Source organism: Scyliorhinus torazame, chromosome 18 (assembly GCF_047496885.1).
Source record: "Scyliorhinus torazame isolate Kashiwa2021f chromosome 18, sScyTor2.1, whole genome shotgun sequence".
NCBI lineage: Eukaryota > Metazoa > Chordata > Chondrichthyes > Carcharhiniformes > Scyliorhinidae > Scyliorhinus > Scyliorhinus torazame.
Window position 1 is genome coordinate 168,847,818 of NC_092724.1, and position 20,462 is coordinate 168,868,279.

Consider the following 20,462-nt stretch of genomic DNA (forward strand, 5'->3'; position numbering starts at 1 on the left):
CTCTCTAACCCAGTGATCACTGGACAGTGATCAGGAGCAGGAACCCTGGCTGATTTCCCCTCTCTCTCTAACCCAGGGATCACTGGACAGTGATCAGGAGCAGGAACCCTGGCTGATTTCCCCCCTCTCTCTCTCTAACCCAGGGCTCACTGGACAGTGATCAGGAGCAGGAACCCTGGCTGATTTCCTCTCTCTCTCTAACCCAGGGATCACTGGACAGTGATGAGGAGCAGGAACCCTGGCTGATTTCCCCTCTCTCTCTCTAACCCAGGGATCACTGGACAGTGATCAGGAGCAGGAGCCCTGGCTGATTTCCCCTCTCTCTCTAACCCAGGGATCACTGGACAGTGATTAGGAGCAGGAACCCTGGCTGATTTCCCCTCTCTCTCTAACCCAGGGATCACTGGACAGTGATCAGGAGCAGGAACCCTGGCTGATTTCCCCTCTCTCGCTCTAACCCAGGGCTCACTGGACAGTGATCAGGAGCAGGAACACTGGCTGATTTCCCCTCTCTCTCTCTCACCCAGGGCTCACTGGACAGTGATCAGGAGCAGGAACCCTGGCTGATTTCCCCCTCTCTCTCTAACCCAGGGATAACTGGGCAGAGATCAGGAGCAGGAACCCTGGCTGATTTCCCCTCTCTCTCTCTCTAACCCGGGATCACTGGACAGTGATCAGGAGCAGGAACCCTGGCTGATTTCCCCTCCCTCTAACCCAGGGATCACTGGACAGTGATCAGGAGCAGGAACCCTGGCTGATTTCCCCTCTCTCTCTAACCCAGGGATCACTGGACAGTGATCAGGAGCAGGAACCCTGGCTGATATCTCCTCTCTCTAACCCAAGGGTCACTGGACAGTGATCAGGAGCAGGGACACTGGCTGATTTCCCCCCTCTCTCTAACCCAGGGATCACTGGACAGTGATCAGGAGCCGGAACGCTGGCTGATTTCCCCCTCTCTCTCTAATCCAGGGATCACTGGACAGTGATCAGGAGCAGGAACCCTGGCTGATTTCCCCCTCTCTCTCTAACCCAGGGATCACTGGACAGTGATCAGGAGCAGGAACCCTGGCTCATTTCCCCTCTCTCTCTCTCTCTAACCCAGGGATCACTGGACAGTGATCAGGAGCAGGAACCCTGGCTGATTTCCCCTCTCTCTAACCCATGGGTCACTGGACAGTGATCAGGAGCAGGGACACTGGCTGATTTCCCCTCTCTCTCTCTCTAACCCGGGACCACTGGACAGTGATCAGGAGCAGGAACCCTGGCTGATTTCCCCTCGCTCTCTCTCTCTAACCCAGGGATCACTGGACAGTGATCAGGAGCAGGGACAATGGCTGATTTCCCCTCTCTCTCTAACCCGGGATCACTGGACAGTGATCAGGAGCAGGAACCCTGGCTGATTTCCCCCCTCTCTCTAACCCAGGGATCACTGGACAGTGATCAGAAGCAGGAACGCTGGCTGATTTCCTCTCTCTCTCTAACCCAGGGATCACTGGACAGTGATCAGGAGCAGGAACCCTGGCTGATTTCCCCCCTCTCTCTCTCTAACCCAGGGATCACTGGACAGTGATCAGGAGCAGGGACCCTGGCTGATTTACCCTCTCTCTCTCTCTAACCCAGGGATCACTGGACAGTGATCAGGAGCAGGAACCCTGGCTGATTTCCCCTCTCTCTCTCTAACCCAGGGCTCACTGGACAGTGATCAGGAGCAGGAACCCTGGCTGATTTCCCCTCTCACTCTCTCTAACCCGGGAATCACTGGACAGTGATCAGGAGCAGGAACTTTGGCTGATTTCCCCACTCTCTAACCCAGTGCTCACTGGAGAGCGATCAGGAGCAGGGACCCTGGCTGATTTTCCCTCTCTCTAACCCAGTGCTCACTGGAGAGTGATCAGGAGAAGGGACCCTGGCAGATTTCCCCCCTCTCTAACCCAGGGGTCACTGGACTGTGATCAGGAGCAGGAACCCTGGCTGATTTCCCCTCTCTCGCTCTAACCCAGGGCTCACTGGACAGTGATCAGGAGCAGGAACACTGGCTGATTTCCCCTCTCTCTCTCTCACCCAGGGCTCACTGGACAGTGATCAGGAGCAGGAACCCTGGCTGATTTCCCCCTCTCTCTCTAACCCAGGGATAACTGGGCAGAGATCAGGAGCAGGAACCCTGGCTGATTTCCCCTCTCTCTCTCTCTAACCCGGGATCACTGGACAGTGATCAGGAGCAGGAACCCTGGCTGATTTCCCCTCCCTCTAACCCAGGGATCACTGGACAGTGATCAGGAGCAGGAACCCTGGCTGATTTCCCCTCTCTCTCTAACCCAGGGATCACTGGACAGTGATCAGGAGCAGGAACCCTGGCTGATATCTCCTCTCTCTAACCCATGGGTCACTGGACAGTGATCAGGAGCAGGGACACTGGCTGATTTCCCCCCTCTCTCTAACCCAGGGATCACTGGACAGTGATCAGGAGCCGGAACGCTGGCTGATTTCCCCCTCTCTCTCTAATCCAGGGATCACTGGACAGTGATCAGGAGCAGGAACCCTGGCTGATTTCCCCCTCTCTCTCTAACCCAGGGATCACTGGACAGTGATCAGGAGCAGGAACCCTGGCTGATTTCCCCTCTCTCTCTCTCTCTAACCCAGGGATCACTGGACAGTGATCAGGAGCAGGAACCCTGGCTGATTTCCCCTCTCTCTAACCCATGGGTCACTGGACAGTGATCAGGAGCAGGGACACTGGCTGACTTCCCCTCTCTCTCTCTCTAACCCGGGATCACTGGACAGTGATCAGGAGCAGGAACCCTGGCTGATTTCCCCTCGCTCTCTCTCTCTAACCCAGGGATCACTGGACAGTGATCAGGAGCAGGGACAATGGCTGATTTCCCCTCTCTCTCTAACCCGGGATCACTGGACAGTGATCAGGAGCAGGAACCCTGGCTGATTTCCCCCCTCTCTCTAACCCAGGGATCACTGGACAGTGATCAGGAGCAGGAACGCTGGCTGATTTCCTCTCTCTCTCTAACCCAGGGATCACTGGACAGTGATCAGGAGCAGGAACCCTGGCTGATTTCCCCCCTCTCTCTCTCTAACCCAGGGATCACTGGACAGTGATCAGGAGCAGGGACCCTGGCTGATTTACCCTCTCTCTCTCTCTAACCCAGGGATCACTGGACAGTGATCAGGAGCAGGAACCCTGGCTGATTTCCCCTCTCTCTCTCTAACCCAGGGCTCACTGGACAGTGATCAGGAGCAGGAACCCTGGCTGATTTCCCCTCTCACTCTCTCTAACCCGGGAATCACTGGACAGTGATCAGGAGCAGGAACTTTGGCTGATTTCCCCACTCTCTAACCCAGTGCTCACTGGAGAGCGATCAGGAGCAGGGACCCTGGCTGATTTTCCCTCTCTCTAACCCAGTGCTCACTGGAGAGTGATCAGGAGAAGGGACCCTGGCAGATTTCCCCCCTCTCTAACCCAGGGGTCACTGGACAGTGATCAGGAGCAGGAACCCTGGCTGATTTCCCCTATCTCTCTAACACAGGGATCACTGGACAGTGATCAGGAGCAGGAACCCTGGCTGATTTCCCCCCTCTCTCTAACCCAGGGATCATTGGACAGTGATCAGGAGCAGGAACCCTGGCTGATTTCCCCTATCTCTCTAACACAGGGATCACTGGACAGTGATCAGGAACCCTGGCTGATTTCCCCTCTCTCTCTAACCCAGTGATCACTGGACAGTGATCAGGAGCAGGAACCCTGGCTGATTTCCCCTCTCTCTCTCTAACCCAGGGCTCACTGGACAGTGATCAGGAGCAGGAACCCTGGCTGATTTCCCCTCTCACTCTCTCTAACCCGGGAATCACTGGACAGTGATCAGGAGCAGGAACTTTGGCTGATTTCCCCACTCTCTAACCCAGTGCTCACTGGAGAGCGATCAGGAGCAGGGACCCTGGCTGATTTTCCCTCTCTCTAACCCAGTGCTCACTGGAGAGTGATCAGGAGAAGGGACCCTGGCAGATTTCCCCCCTCTCTAACCCAGGGGTCACTGGACAGTGATCAGGAGCAGGAACCCTGGCTGATTTCCCCTATCTCTCTAACACAGGGATCACTGGACAGTGATCAGGAGCAGGAACCCTGGCTGATTTCCCCCCTCTCTCTAACCCAGGGATCATTGGACAGTGATCAGGAGCAGGAACCCTGGCTGATTTCCCCTATCTCTCTAACACAGGGATCACTGGACAGTGATCAGGAACCCTGGCTGATTTCCCCTCTCTCTCTAACCCAGTGATCACTGGACAGTGATCAGGAGCAGGAACCCTGGCTGATTTCCCCTCTCTCTCTAACCCAGGGATCACTGGACAGTGATCAGGAGCAGGAACCCTGGCTGATTTCCCCTCTCTCTCTAACCCAGGGCTCACTGGACAGTGATCAGGAGCAGGAACCTTGGCTGATTTCCCCCCTCTCTCTAACCCAGGGCTCACTGGACAGTGATCAGGAGCAGGAACCCTGGCTGATTTCCCCTCTCTCTCTAACCCAGGGGTCACTGGACAGTGATCAGGAGCAGGAACCCTGGCTGATTTCCCCTATCTCTCTAACACAGGGATCACTGGACAGTGATCAGGAACCCTGGCTGATTTCCCGTCTCTCTCTAACCCAGTGATCACTGGACAGTGATCAGGAGCAGGAACCCTGGCTGATTTCCCCCCTCTCTCTCTCTAACCCAGGGCTCACTGGACAGTGATCAGGAGCAGGAACCCTGGCTGATTTCCTCTCTCTCTCTAACCCAGGGATCATTGGACAGTGATGAGGAGCAGGAACCCTGGCTGATTTCCCCTCTCTCTCTCTAACCCAGGGATCACTGGACAGTGATCAGGAGCAGGAGCCCTGGCTGATTTCCCCTCTCTCGCTCTAACCCTGGGCTCACTGGACAGTGATCAGGAGCAGGAACACTGGCTGATTTCCCCTCTCTCTCTCTAACCCAGGGATCACTGGACAGTGATCAGGAGCAGGACCCCTGGCTGATTTCCCCTCTCTCTCTAACCCAGGGATCACTGGACAGTGATCAGGAGCAGGAACCCTGGCTGATTTCCCCCCTCTCTCTCTAATCCAGGGATCACTGGACAGTGATCAGGAGCAGGAACCCTGGCTGATTTCCCCTCTCTCTCTAACCCAGGGATCACTGGACAGTGATCAGGAGCAGGAACCCTGGCTGATTTCCCCTCTCTCTCTCTCTAACCCAGGGCTCACTGGACAGAGATCAGGAGCAGGAACACTGGCTGATTTCCCCTCTCTCTCTCTAACTCAGGGATCACTGGACAGTGATCAGGAGCAGGAACACTGGCTGATTTCCCCTCTCTCTCTCTAACCCAGGGATCACTGGACAGTGATCAGGAGCAGGAGCCCTGGCTGATTTCCCCTCTCTCTCTAACCCAGGGATCACTGGACAGTAATCAGGAGCAGGAACCCTGGCTGATTTCCCCTCTCTCTCTAACCCAGGGATCACTGGACAGTGATCAGGAGCAGGAACCCTGGCTGATTTCCCCTCTCTCGCTCTAACCCAGGGCTCACTGGACAGTGATCAGGAGCAGGAACACTGGCTGATTTCCCCTCTCTCTCTCTAACCCAGGGATCACTGGACAGTGATCAGGAGCAGGACCCCTGGCTGATTTCCCCTCTCTCTCTAACCCAGGGATCACTGGACAGTGATCAGGAGCAGGAACCCTGGCTGATTTCCCCTCTCTCTCTCTAATCCAGGGATCACTGGACAGTGATCAGGAGCAGGAACCCTGGCTGATTTCCCCTCTCTCTCTAACCCAGCGATCACTGGACAGTGATCAGGAGCAGGAACCCTGGCTGATTTCCCCTCTCTCTCTCTCTAACCCAGGGCTCACTGGACAGAGATCAGGAGCAGGAACACTGGCTGATTTCCCCTCTCTCTCTCTAACCCAGGGCTCACTGGACAGTGATCAGGAGCAGGAACACTGGCTGATTTCCCTCTCTCTCTCTAACCCAGGGATCACTGGACAGTGATCAGGAGCAGGAACCCTGGCTGATTTCCCCTCTCTCTAACCCAGGGATCACTGGACAGTGATCAGGAGCCGGAACCCTGGCTGATTTCCCCTCTCTCTCTCTCTAACCCAGGGATCACTGGACTGTGATCAGGAGCAGGAACCCTGGCTGATTTCCTCTCTCTCTCTAACCCAGGGATCACTGGACAGTGATCAGGAGCAGGAACCCTGGCTGATTTCCTCTCTCTCTCTCTCTCTAACCCAGGGATCACAGGACAGTGATCAGGAGCAGGAACCCTGGCTGATTTCCCCTCTCTCTCTAACCCAGGGATCACTGGCCAGTGATCAGGAGCAGGAACCCTGGCTGATTTCCCCCCTCTCTCTAACCCAGGGATCACTGGCCAGTGATCAGGAGCAGGAACCCTGGCTGATTTCCCCCCTCTCTCTAACCCAGGGATCACTGGACAGTGATCAGGAGCAGGAACCCTGGCTGATTTCCCCTCTCTCTCTCTAACCCAGGAATCACTGGACAGTGATCAGGAGCAGGAACACTGGCTGATTTTCCCCCCTCTCTCTAACCCAGGGATCACTGGCCAGTGATCAGGAGCAGGAACCCTGGCTGATTTCCCCCCTCTCTCTAACTCAGGGATCACTGGCCAGTGATCAGGAGCAGGAACCCTGGCTGATTTCCCCCCTCTCTCTAACCCAGGGATCACTGGACAGTGATCAGGAGCAGGAACCCTGGCTGATTTCCCCTCTCTCTCTCTAACCCAGGAATCACTGGACAGTGATCAGGAGCAGGAACCCTGGCTGATTTCCCCCCTCTCTCTCTCTAACCCAGGGATCACTGGCCAGTGATCAGGAGCAGGAACCCTGGCTGATTTCCCCCCTCTCTCTAACCCAGGGATCACTGGACAGTGATCAGGAGCAGGAACCCTGGCTGATTTCCCCTCTCTCTCTCTAACCCAGGAATCACTGGACAGTGATCAGGAGCAGGAACACTGGCTGATTTCCCCTCTCTCTCTAACTCAGGGATCACTGGCCAGTGATCAGGAGCAGGAACCCTGGCTGATTTCCCCCCTCTCTCTAACCCAGGGATCACTGGACAGTGATCAGGAGCAGGAACCCTGGCTGATTTCCCCTCTCTCTCTCTAACCCAGGAATCACTGGACAGTGATCAGGAGCAGGAACCCTGGCTGATTTCCCCCCTCTCTCTCTCTAACCCAGGGATCACTGGCCAGTGATCAGGAGCAGGAACCCTGGCTGATTTCCCCCCTCTCTCTAACCCAGGGATCACTGGATAGTGATCAGGAGCAGGAACCCTGGCTGATTTCCCCTCTCTCTCTCTAACCCAGGAATCACTGGACAGTGATCAGGAGCAGGAACACTGGCTGATTTCCCCTCTCTCTCTAACCCGGGATCACTGGACAGTGATCAGGAGCAGGAACCCTGGCTGATTTCCCCTCTCTCTCTCTAACCCAGGGATCAATGGACAGTGATCAGGAGCTGGAACCCTGGCTGATTTCCCCTCTGGCTCCTGAAGCTCGGGGTTAATGAAGCTAATTGGTCAATGACTCTGCTGGGCACAGTCAAGTCTCAGAACCTCCTGCACTGAATGCTTGGGTGGGGAGCCCACAACGACAATGAGGGGTAGAGAAATTGCGACTCGTGTGTCACTCTCCCAGTGACCCTTCCCCTCACTCACTTTTTCGGGGTTGCTTTCCCTCAGGACAGCTGGGTGTTTGAGGTGATTCGACGTTTCTGGCAGCAGATGGGTCCATTAAATCCAGGGGCAAGGCTGTGGAAAGTATTAGGAACAATCGCATCAAATATCATCAGCAGCAAATCCCCCACCACCAACACCCTCAGGGTTTCCATTAACCAGACACTGAACTGCACGAATCAGGTGAATACTGTGGCTACAAGGCTAAATCAGAGGCTGGAAATTCTGCGGCGAGTAACTCACCTCCAGCCTGTCCACCATCGACAAGTCAGCAGTGCGATGGAATACTCTCCACTTGCCTGGATGAGTGCAGCTCCGACCACACACAGAACGCTTGTCACCATCCACAACAAAGCAGCCCCGCTTGATTCATGCCCCATCGACAAACATTTGCTGCCAGCATTATCATTTCAGAGTGTTACAGTGAGGGGTGTGGGGTATATCAGATTGTTACAGTGAAGGGTGTGGGGTATATCAGAGTATTACAGTGAAGGGTGTGGGGTATATCAGAGTGTTACAGTGAGGGGTGTGGGATATATCAGTGTTACAGTGAGGGGTGTGGGGTATATCAGTGTTACAGTGAGGGGTGTGGGGTATATCAGTGTTACAGTGAGGGGTGTGGGGTATATCAGTGTTACAGTGAGGGGTGTGGGGTATATCAGAGTGTTAGAGTGAGGGGTGTGGGGTATATCAGAGTGTGACAGTGAGGGGTGTGGGGTATATCAGAGTGTTACAGTGAGGGGTGTGGGGTATATCAGTGTTACAGTGAGGGGTGTGGGATATATCAGTGTTACAGTGAGGGGTGTGGGGTATATCAGAGTGTTGCAGTGAGGGGTGTGGGGTATATCAGAGTGTTACAGTGAGGGGTATATCAGAGTGTTACAGTGAGGGGTGTGGGTATATCAGAGTATTACAGTGAGGGGTGTGGGGTATATCAGTGTTACAGTGAGGGGTGTGGGGTATATCAGTGTTACAGTGAGGGGTGTGGCGTATATCAGTGTTACAGTGAGGGGTGTGGGGTATATCAGAGTGTTACAGTGAGGGGTGTGGGGTATTTCAGTGTTACAGTGAGGGGTGTGGGATATATCAGTGTTACAGTGAGGAGTGTGGGGTATATCAGAGTGTTACAGTGAGGGGTGTGGGGTATATCAGAGTGTTACAGTGAGGGGTATATCAGAGTGTTACAGTGAGGGGTGTGGGTATATCAGAGTATTACAGTGAGGGGTGTGGGGTATATCAGTGATACAGTGAGGGGTGTGGGGTATATCAGTGTTACAGTGAGGGGTGTGGGATATATCAGTGTTACAGGGAGGGTTGTGGGGTATATCAGTGTTACAGTGAGGGGTGTGGGTATATCAGAGAGTTACAGTGAGGGGTGTGGGGTATATCAGTGTTACAGTGAGGGGTGTGGGGTATATCAGTGTTACAGTGAGGGGTGTGGGTGTATCAGTGTTACAGTGAGGGGTGTGGGGTATATCAGAGTGTTACAGTGAGGGGTGTGGGGTATATCAGTGTTACAGTGAGGGGTGTGGGGTATATCAGAGTGTTACAGTGAGGGGTGTGGGGTATATCAGTGTTACAGTGAGGGGTGTGGGTATATCAGAGAGTTACAGTGAGGGGTGTGGGGTATATCAGTGTTACAGTGAGGGGTGTGGGGTATATCAGTGTTACAGTGAGGGGTGTGGGTATATCAGAGAGTTACAGTGAGGGGTGTGGGGTATATCAGTGTTACAGTGAGGGGTGTGGGGTATATCAGAGTGTTACAGTGAGGGGTGTGGGGTATATCAGTGTTACAGTGAGGGGTGTGGGGTATATCAGTGTTACAGTGAGGGGTGTGGGGTATATCAGTGTTACAGTGAGGGGTGTGAGGTATATCAGAGTGTTACAGTGAGGGGTGTGGGGCATATCAGAGTGTTACAGCGAGGGGTGTGGGGTATATCAGAGTGTTACAGTGAGGGGTGTGGGGTATAACAGAGTTTTACACTGAGGGGTGTGGGGTATATCAGTATTACAGTGAGGGGTGTGGGGTATATGAGTGTTAGTGAGGGGAGTGGGGTATATTAGTGTTACAGTGCGGGGTGTGGGGTATATCAGAGTGTTACAGTGATGGGTGGGGTATATCAGAGTGTTACAGTGAGGGGTGTGGGGTATATCAGAGTGCTACAGTGAGGGGTGTGGGGTATATCAGAGTGTTACAGTGAGGGGTGTGGGGTATATCAGTGTTACAGTGAGGGGTGTGGGGTATATCAGTGTTACAGTGAGGGGTGTGGGTGTATCAGTGTTACAGTGAGGGGTGTGGGGTATATCAGAGTGTTACAGTGAGGGGTGTGGGGTATATCAGTGTTACAGTGAGGGGTGTGGGTATATCAGAGAGTTACAGTGAGGGGTGTGGGGTATATCAGTGTTACAGTGAGGGGTGTGGGGTATATCAGTGTTACAGTGAGGGGTGTGGGTATATCAGAGAGTTACAGTGAGGGGTGTGGGGTATATCAGAGTGTTACAGTGAGGGGTGTGGGGTATATCAGTGTTACAGTGAGGGGTGTGGGGTATATCAGTGTTACAGTGAGGGGTGTGCGGTATATCAGTGTTACAGGGAGGGGTGTGGGGTATATCAGAGTGTTACAGTGAGGGTGTGGGGTATATCAGAGTGTTACAGTGAGGTGTGTGGGGTATATCAGAGCGTTACAGTGAGGAGTGTGGGGTATATCGGTGTTACAGTGAGGGGTGTGGGATATATCAAAGTGTTACAGTGAGGGGTGTGGGGTATATCAGCGTGTTACAGTGAGGGGTGTGGGGTATATCAGAGTGTTGCAGTGAGGGGTGTGGGGTATATCAGAGTGTTACAGTGAGGGATGTGGGGTATATCAGACTGTTACAGTGAGGGGCGTGGGGTACATCAGAGTGTTACAGTGAGGGGTGTGGGGTATATCAATGTTACAGTGAGGGGTGTGGGGTATATTAGTGTTACAGTGAGGGGTGTGGGGTATATCAGAGTGTTACAGTGAGGGGTGTGGGATATATCAAAGTGTTACAGTGAGGGGTGTGGGGTATATCAGCGTGTTACAGTGAGGGGTGTGGGGTATATCAGAGTGTTGCAGTGAGGGGTGTGGGGTATATCAATGTTACAGTGAGGGGTGTGGGGTATATCAGTGTTACAGTGAGGGGTGTGGGTATATCAGAGAGTTACAGTGAGGGGTGTGGGATATATCAAAGTGTTACAGTGAGGGGTGTGGGGTATATCAGCGTGTTACAGTGAGGGGTGTGGGGTATATCAGAGTGTTGCAGTGATGGGTGTGGCTATATCAGAGTGTTACAGTGAGGGGTGTGGGGTATATCAGACTGTTACAGTGAGGGGCGTGGGGTATATCAGAGTGTTACAGTGAGGGGTGTGGGGTATATCAATGTTACAGTGAGGGGTGTGGGGTATATCAGTGTTACAGTGAGGGGTGTGGGTATATCAGAGAGTTACAGTGAGGGGTGTGGGGTATATCAGTGTTACAGTGAGGGGTGTGGGGTATATCAGTGTTACAGCGAGGGATGTGGGGTATATCAGAGTGTTACAGTGAGGGGTGTGGGGTATATCAGTGTTACAGTGAGGGGTGTGGGGTATATCAGAGTGTTACAGTGAGGGGTGTGGGGTATATCAGTGTTACAGTGAGGGGTGTGGGTATATCCGAGAGTTACAGTGAGGGGTGTGGGGTATATCAGTGTTACAGTGAGGGGTGTGGGGTATATCAGTGTTACAGTGAGGGGTGTGGGTATATCAGAGAGTTACAGTGAGGGGTGTGGGGTATATCAGAGTGTTACAGTGAGGGGTGTGGGGTATATCAGTGTTACAGTGAGGGGTGTGGGGTATATCAGTGTTACAGTGAGGGGTGTGGGGTATATCAGTGTTACAGGGAGTGGTGTGGGGTATATCAGAGTGTTACAGTGAGGGGTGTGGGGTATATCAGAGTGTTACAGTGAGGAGTGTGGGGTATATCAGAGCGTTACAGTGAGGAGTGTGGGGTATATCAGTGTTACAGTGAGGGGTGTGGGATATATCAAAGTGTTACAGTGAGGGGTGTGGGGTATATCAGCGTGTTACAGTGAGGGGTGTGGGGTATATCAGTGTTGCAGTGAGGGGTGTGGGTATATCAGAGAGTTACAGTGAGGGGTGTGGGGTATATCAGTGTTACAGTGAGGGGTGTGGGGTACATCAGTGTTACAGTGAGGGGTATGGATATATCAGAGAGTTACAGTGAGGGGTGTGGGGTATATCAGTGTTGCAGTGAGGGGTGTGGGGTATATCAGTGTTACAGTGAGGGGTGTGGGGTATATCAGAGTGTTACAGTGAGGGGTGTGGGGTATATCAGTATTACAGTGAGGGGTGTGGGGTATATGAGTGTTAGTGAGGGGTGTGGGGTATATTAGTGTTACAGTGAGGGGTGTGGGGTATATCAGAGTGTTACAGTGAGGGGTGTGGGGTATATCAGAGTGTTACAGTGACGGGTGTGGGGTATATCAGAGTGTTACAGTGAGGGGTGTGGGGTATATCAGTGTTACAGTGAGGGGTGTGGCGTATATCAGTGTTACGGTGAGGGGTGTGGGGTATATCAGTGTTACAGTGAGGGGTGTGGGGTATATCAGAGTGTTACAGTGAGGGGTACAGTGAGGGGTGTGGGATATATCAGTGTTACAGTGATGGGTGTGGGGTATACCAGAGTGTTACAGTGAGGGGTGTGGGGTATATCAGTGTTACAGTGAGGGGTGTGGGGTATATCAGAGTGTTACAGTGAGGGGTGTGGGATATATCAGTGTTACAGTGAGGGGTGTGGGGTATATCAGTGTGTTACAGTGAGGGGTTTTTACAAGTGTTACAGTGATGGGTGTGGGGTATATCAGAGTGTTACAGTGAGGGGTGTGGGGTATATCAGTGTTACAGTGAGGGGTGTGGGGTATATCAGAGTGTTACAGTGAGGGGTGTGGGTATATCAGAGAGTTACAGTGAGGGGTGTGGGGTATATCAGTGTTACAGTGAGGGGTGTGGGGTATATCAGTGTTACAGTGAGGGGTGTGGGTATATCAGAGAGTTACAGTGAGGGGTGTGGGGTATATCAGTGTTGCAGTGAGGGGTGTGGGGTATATCAGTGTTACAGTGAGGGGTGTGGGGTATATCAGAGTGTTACAGTGAGGGGTGTGGGGTATATCAGTGTTACAGTGAGGGGTGTGGGGTATATCAGTGTTACAGTGAGGGGTGTGGGGTATATCAGTGTTACAGTGAGGGGTGTGGGGTATATCAGTGTTACAGTGAGGGGTGTGGGATATATCAGAGTGTTACAGTGAGGGGTGTGGGGTATATCAGAGTGTAACAGTGTGGGGTGTGGGGTATATCAGAGTGTAACAGTGAGGGGTGTGGGGTATATCAGAGTGTAACAGTGAGGGGTGTGGGGTATATCAGAGTGTTACAGTGAGGGGTGTGGGGTATATCAGTCTTACAGTGAGGGGTGTGGGGTATATCAGTGTTACAGTGAGGGGTGTGGGTATATCAGAGTGTAACAGTGAGGGGTGTGGGGTATATCAGTGTTACAGTGAGGGGTGTGGGGTATATCAGAGTGTTACAGTGAGGGGTGTGGGGTATATCAGAGTGTAACAGTGAGGGGTGTGGGGTATATCAGAGTGTAACAGTGAGGGGTGTGGGGTATATCAGAGTGTAACAGTGAGGGGTGTGAGGTATATCAGAGTGTTACAGTGAGGGGTGTGGGGTATATCAGAGTGTAACAGTGAGGGGTGTGGGGAGGGTTTAAACTAGTATGGCAGGGGGGTGGGCACGGGAGCAATAGGTCAGAAGGTGAGAGCGTTGAGGGAGAACTAGGGAATATGGACAGTGTGGCTCTGAGGCAGAGCAGACGGGGAGAAGTTGCTGAACACAGCGGGTCTGGTGGCCTGAAGTGCATATGTTTTAATGCAAGGAGCATTACGGGTAAGGCAGATGAACTTAGAGCTTGGATTACTACTTGGAACTATGATGTTGTTGCCATTACAGAGACCTGGTTGAGGGAAGGGCAGGATTGGCAGCTAAACGTTCCAGGTTTTAGATGTTTCAGGCGGGATAGAGGGGGATGTAAAAGGGGAGGCGGAGTTGCGCTACTTGTTCAGGAGAGTATCACAGCTATACAGCGAGAGGACACCTCAGAGGGCAGTGAGGCTATATGGGTAGAGATCAGGAATAAGAAGGGTGCAGTCACAATGTTGGGGGTATACTACAGGCCTCCCAACAGCCAGCGGGAGATAGAGGAGCAGATAGGTAGACAGATTTTGGAAAAGAGTAAAAACAACAGGGTTGTGGTGATGGGAGACTTCAACTTCCCCAATATTGACTGGGACTCACTTAGTGCCAGGGGCTTAGACGGGGCAGAGTTTGTAAGGAGCATCCAGGAGGGCTTCTTAAAACAATATGTAAACAGTCCAACTAGGGAAGAGGCGGTACTGGACCTGGTATTGGGGAATGAGCCCGGCCAGGTGGTAGATGTTTCAGTAGGGGAGCATTTCGGTAACAGTGACCACAATTCAGTAAGTTTTAAAGTACTGGTGGACAAGGATAAGAGTGGTCCGAGGATGAATGTGCTAAATTGGGGGAAGGCTAATTATAACAATATTAGGCGGGAACTGAAGAGCATAGATTGGGGGCGGATGTTTGAGGGCAAATCAACATCTGACATGTGGGAGGCTTTCAAGTGTCAGTTGATAGGAATACAGGACAGGCATGTTCCTGTGAGGAAGAAAGACAAATACGGCAATTTTCGGGAACCTTGGATGACGAATGATATTGTAGGCCTCGTCAAAAAGAAAAAGGAGGCATTTGTCAGGGCTAAAAGGCTGGGAACAGACGAAGCCTGTGTGGCATATAAGGAAAGTAGGAAGGAACTTAAGCAGGGAGTCAGGAGGGCTAGAAGGGGTCATGAAAAGTCATTGGCAAATAGGGTTAAGGAAAATCCCAAGGCTTTTTACACTTACATAAAAAGCAAGAGGGTAGCCAGGGAAAGGGTTGGCCCACTGAAGGATAGGCAAGGGAATCTATGTGTGGAGCCAGAGGAAATGGGCGAGGTACTAAATGAATACTTTGCATCAGTATTCACCAAAGAGAAGGAATTGGTAGATGTTGAGTCTGGAGAAGGGGGTGTAGATAGCCTGGGTCACATTGTGATCCAAAAAGACGAGGTGTTGGGTGTCTTAAAAAATATTAAGGTAGATAAGTCCCCAGGGCCGGATGGGATCTACCCCAGAATACTGAAGGAGGCTGGAGAGGAAATTGCTGAGGCCTTGACAGAAATCTTTGGATCCTCGCTGTCTTCAGGGGATGTCCCGGAGGACTGGAGAATAGCCAATGTTGTTCCTCTGTTTAAGAAGGGTGGCAGGGATAATCCCGGGAACTACAGGCCGGTGAGCCTTACTTCAGTGGTAGGGAAATTACTGGAGAGAATTCTTCGAGACAGGATCTACTCCCATTTGGAAGCAAATGGACGTATTAGTGAGAGGCAGCACGGTTTTGTGAAGGGGAGGTCGTGTCTCACTAACTTGATAGAGTTTTTCGAGGAGGTCACTAAGATGATTGATGCAGGTAGGGCAGTAGATGTTGTCTATATGGACTTCAGTAAGGCCTTTGACAAGGTCCCTCATGGTAGACTAGTACAAAAGGTGAAGTCACACGGGATCAGGGGTGAACTGGCAAGGTGGATACAGAACTGGCTAGGCCATAGAAGGCAGAGGGTAGCAATGGAGGGATGCTTTTCTAATTGGAGGGCTGTGACCAGTGGTGTTCCACAGGGATCAGTGCTGGGACCTTTGCTCTTTGTAGTATATATAAATGATTTGGAGGAAAATGTAACTGGTCTGATTAGTAAGTTTGCAGACGACACAAAGGTTGGTGGAATTGCGGATAGCGATGAGGACTGTCTGAGGATACAGCAGGATTTAGATTGTCTGGAGACTTGGGCGGAGAGATGGCAGATGGAGTTTAACCTGGACAAATGTGAGGTAATGCATTTTGGAAGGGCTAATGCAGGTAGGGAATATACAGTGAATGGTAGAACCCTCAAGAGTATTGAAAGTCAAAGAGATCTAGGAGTACAGGTCCACAGATCACTGAAAGGGGCTACACAGGTGGAGAAGGTAGTCAAGAAGGCATACGGCATGCTTGCCTTCATTGGCCGGGGCATTGAGTATAAGAATTGGCAAGTCATGTTGCAGCTGTATAGAACCTTAGTTAGGCCACACTTGGAGTATAGTGTTCAATTCTGGTCGCCACACTACCAGAAGGATGTGGAGGCTTTAGAGAGGGTGCAGAAGAGATTTACCAGAATGTTGCCTGGTATGGAGGGCATAAGCTATGAGGAGCGATTGAATAAACTCGGTTTGTTCTCACTGGAACGAAGGAGGTTGAGGGGCGACCTGATAGAGGTATACAAAATTATGAGGGGCATAGACAGAGTGGATAGTCAGAGGCTTTTCCCCAGGGTAGAGGGGTCAATTACTAGGGGGCATAGGTTTAAGGTGAGAGGGGCCAAGTTTAGAGTAGATGTACGAGGCAAGTTTTTTACGCAGAGGGTAGTGGGTGCCTGGAACTCACTACCGGAGGAGGTAGTGGAGGCAGGGACGATAGGGACATTTAAGGGGCATCTTGACAAATATATGAATAGGATGGGAATAGAAGGATACGGACCCAGGAAGTGTAGAAGATTGTAGTTTAGTCGGGCAGTATGGTCGGCACGGGCTTGGAGGGCCGAAGGGCCTGTTCCTGTGCTGTACATTTCTTTGTTCTTTGTTTTGTTCTTTGTAACAGTGAGGGGTGTGGGGTATATCAGAGTGTTACAGTGAGGGGTGTGGGGTATATCAGAGTGTTACAGTGAGGGGTGTGGGCTATGACACTTACTTGCATCCTGGTCCTTATTTACAGCCGGTCTTTGGATCTGAACCGATGACGGATTGGCCTTGTTTTTCTCTGTGGAACAAGAGGAGAAAATATTAAACTGTGGGAGGACGAGGATGGATCCTGCTGCACCTGCTCTCCCTCCATCATTTCCTCACCCATTCTGCCTCTCTCTCCTCCTGATTCTTGCAAACGATCCTCACCCTCAGCCCGTGGTCACCCGGCAGTGGGAGAAGGAACCCAGACCGATATCCCTGATCTTTCTCATGGTCATTACAATTCGACTGCAAACATGGTCACTCTGCCAGTTCTGACCCACCCACAAATATTTGAGTGACGTGTCGAAATCAGCCAAGATCTTTTAATCAGTCAAATCTTCCAAACTGTTGCAATGAGCCATGTGGTGTCTGTCGGTCACTATTCAAAAGGCCGGAGCAGGGGAGGGGGGTCTGGGGAGGGAATTCCTGCTTCAGGCCAAACACGGACAACCGCAGTGATGGAGTGGCTGAAATTGGTGTGTGCAAGGGGCCAGACTGGAGGTACTAGAGCATAATAATAATATATTATAATAATAATATCAAGGATTTTGGGGTTAGAGGGTCAGGGCCACAGCAAGCACAGTGCTGCGTGAGAGGGGCTGTGTGACTGAGCATGGGTGTTGGATGGTCTCAGGTGTATAAAGGGAGGAAGATTATAACCTCAGTTTAGAGACAGAGCGGGGGGGGAGACAGACAGAGGGGGGGGGGGGGAAGACAGACAGAGGGGGGGGGGGAAGACAGACAGAGGGGGGGGGGGGAGACAGACAGAGGGGGGGGGGGGAGACAGACAGAGGTGGGGGGGAGACAGACAGGGGGGGGGGGGAAAGACAGACAGAGGGGGGGGGGGGAGACAGACAGAGGGGGGGGGGGGGAGACAGACAGAGGTGGGGGGGAGACAGACAGGGGGGGGGGGGAAAGACAGACAGAGGGGGGGGAAAGACAGACAGAGGGGGGGGAGACAGACAGAGGGGGGGGGAAAGACAGACAGAGGGGGGGGGGGAAAGACAGACAGAGGGGGGGGGGGGAAAGACAGACAGAGGGGGGGGGGGGGAAGACAGACAGAGGGGGGGGGGGGAAGACAGACAGAGGGGGGGGGGGGAGACAGACAGAGGGGGGGGGGAGACAGACAGAGGGGGAGGGAGACAGACAGAGGGGGGGGGAGACAGACAGAGGGGGGGGGGGAGGAGACAGACAGAGGGGGGGGGAGGAGACAGACAGAGGGGGGGGGAGGAGACAGACAGAGGGGGGGGGAGGAGACAGACAGAGGGGGGGGGGAGGGAGGAGACAGACAGAGGGGGGGGGGAGGGAGGAGACAGACAGAGGGGGGGGGGGGAGGGAGGAGACAGACAGAGGGGGGGGGGGGAGGGAGGAGACAGACAGAGGGGGGGGGGGAGGGAGGAGACAGACAGAGGGGGGGGGGGAGGGAGGAGACAGACAGAGGGGGGGGGGAGGGAGGAGACAGACAGAGGGGGGGGGGGAGGGAGGAGACAGACAGAGGGGGGGGAGGGAGGAGACAGACAGAGGGGGGGGAGGAGACAGACAGAGGGGGGGGAGGAGACAGGCAGAGGGGGGGGGAGGAGACAGACAGAGGGGGGGGGGAGGAGACAGACAGAGGGGGGGGGGAGGAGACAGACAGAGGGGGAGGAGACAGACAGAGGGGGGGGAGACAGACAGAGGGGGAGGGAGACAGACAGAGGGGGGGGGGGGAGGAGACAGACAGAGGGGGGGGGGAGGAGACAGACAGAGGGTGGGGGGGGAGGAGACAGACAGAGGGGGGGGGGGGGAGGAGACAGACAGAGAGGGGGGGGAGGAGACAGACAGAGGGGGGGGGGGAGGAGACAGACAGAGGGGGGGGGAGGAGACAGACAGAGGGGGGGGGAGGAGACAGACAGAGGGGGGGGGGAGGAGACAGACAGAGGGGGGGGGGAGGAGACAGACAGAGGGGGGGGGGAGGAGACAGACAGGGGGGGGAGGAGACAGACAGAGGGGGGGGGGAGGAGACAGACAGAGGGGGGGGGGGGGAGGAGACAGACAGGGGGGGGGGGAGGAGACAGACAGAGGGGAGGGAGACAGACAGAGCGGGGGGGAGACAGAGCGGGGGGGAGACAGAGCGGGGGGGAGACAGAGCGGGGGGGAGACAGAGCGGGGGGGAGACAGAGCGGGGGGGAGACAGAGCGGGGGGGAGACAGAGCGGGGGGAGACAGAGCGGGGGGGAGACAGAGCGGGGGGGAGACAGAGCGGGGGGGAGACAGAGCGGGGGGGAGACAGAGCGGGGGGGAGACAGAGCGGGGGGGAGACAGAGCGGGGGGGAGACAGAGCGGGGGGGAGACAGAGCGGGGGGGAGACAGAGCGGGGGGGAGACAGAGCGGGGGGGAGACAGAGCGGGGGGGAGACAGAGCGGGGGGGAGACAGAGCGGGGGGGAGACAGAGCGGGGGGGAGACAGAGCGGGGGGGAGACAGAGCGGGGGGGAGACAGAGCGGGGGGGAGACAGAGCGGGGGGGAGACAGAGCGGGGGGGAGACAGAGCGGGGGGGAGACAGAGCGGGGGGGAGACAGAGCGGGGGGGAGACAGAGCGGGGGGGAGACAGAGCGGGGGGGGAGACAGAGCGGGGGGGAGACAGAGCGGGGGGGAGACAGAGCGGGGGGGAGACAGAGCGGGGGGGAGACAGAGCGGGGGGGAGACAGAGCGGGGGGGAGACAGAGCGGGGGGGAGACAGAGCGGGGGGGAGACAGAGCGGGGGGGAGACAGAGCGGGGGGGAGACAGAGCGGGGGGGAGACAGAGCGGGGGGGAGACAGAGCGGGGGGGAGACAGAGCGGGGGGGAGACAGAGCGGGGGGGAGACAGAGCGGGGGGGAGACAGAGCGGGGGGGAGACAGAGAGAGTGCGCAACAGGAGAAAGAGCACAGAGAGAGAGAGCAACAGGACAAAGAGCAGAGAGAGCAACAGGACAAAGAGCAGAGAGAGAGCAACAGGACAAAGAGCAGAGAGAGAGCAACAGGACAAAGAGCAGAGAGAGAGCAACAGGACAAAGAGCAGAGAGAGAGCAACAGGACAAAGAGCAGAGAGAGAGTGCAACAGGACAAAGAGCAGAGAGAGAGAGCAACAGGACAAAGAGCAGAGAGAGAGCAACAGGACAAAGAGCAGAGAGAGAGAGCAACAGGACAAAGAGCAGAGAGAGAGTGCAACAGGACAAAGAGCAGAGAGAGAGAGCAACAGGACAAAGAGCAGAGAGAGAGAGCAACAGGACAAAGAGCAGAGAGAGAGCAACAGGACAAAGAGCAGAGAGAGAGAGCAACAGGACAAAGAGCAGAGAGAGAGCAACAGGACAAAGAGCAGAGAGAGTGCAACAGGACAAAGAGCAGAGAGAGAGCAACAGGACAAAGAGCAGAGAGAGAGAGCAACAGGACAAAGAGCAGAGAGAGAGCAACAGGACAAAGAGCAGAGAGAGTGCAACAGGACAAAGAGCAGAGAGAGAGAGCAACAGGACAAAGAGCAGAGAGAGAGCAACAGGACAAAGAGCAGAGAAAGAGAGCAACAGGACAAAGAGCAGAGAGAGAGCAACAGGACAAAGAGCAGAGAGAGAGAGCAACAGGACAAAGAGCAGAGAGAGAGCAACAGGACAAAGAGCAGAGAAGAGAGCAACAGGACAAAGAGCAGAGAGAGAGCAACAGGACAAAGAGCAGAGAGAGAGAGCAACAGGACAAAGAGCAGAGAAGAGAGCAACAGGACAAAGAGCAGAGAGAGAGCAACAGGACAAAGAGCAGAGAGAGAGAGCAACAGGACAAAGAG

The 20,462-nt window shown here is 54.0% G+C and overlaps 1 protein-coding gene across 1 annotated transcript in view; it reads right to left on the minus strand.

The window, feature by feature from the left end:
• The window catches only part of trim25 (tripartite motif containing 25), a 95,117-nt gene that overhangs the window by 38,952 nt on the left and 35,703 nt on the right, over positions 1-20,462 (minus strand). Inside the window, exons 5-6 of the mRNA XM_072483886.1 lie at positions 16,638-16,706; positions 7,709-7,801 (exon numbers count right to left, since the gene is read on the minus strand). Of these exons, the coding sequence (XP_072339987.1) occupies positions 7,709-7,801; positions 16,638-16,706 (162 nt within the window). The remainder of the gene's footprint in view (positions 1-7,708; positions 7,802-16,637; positions 16,707-20,462) is intronic.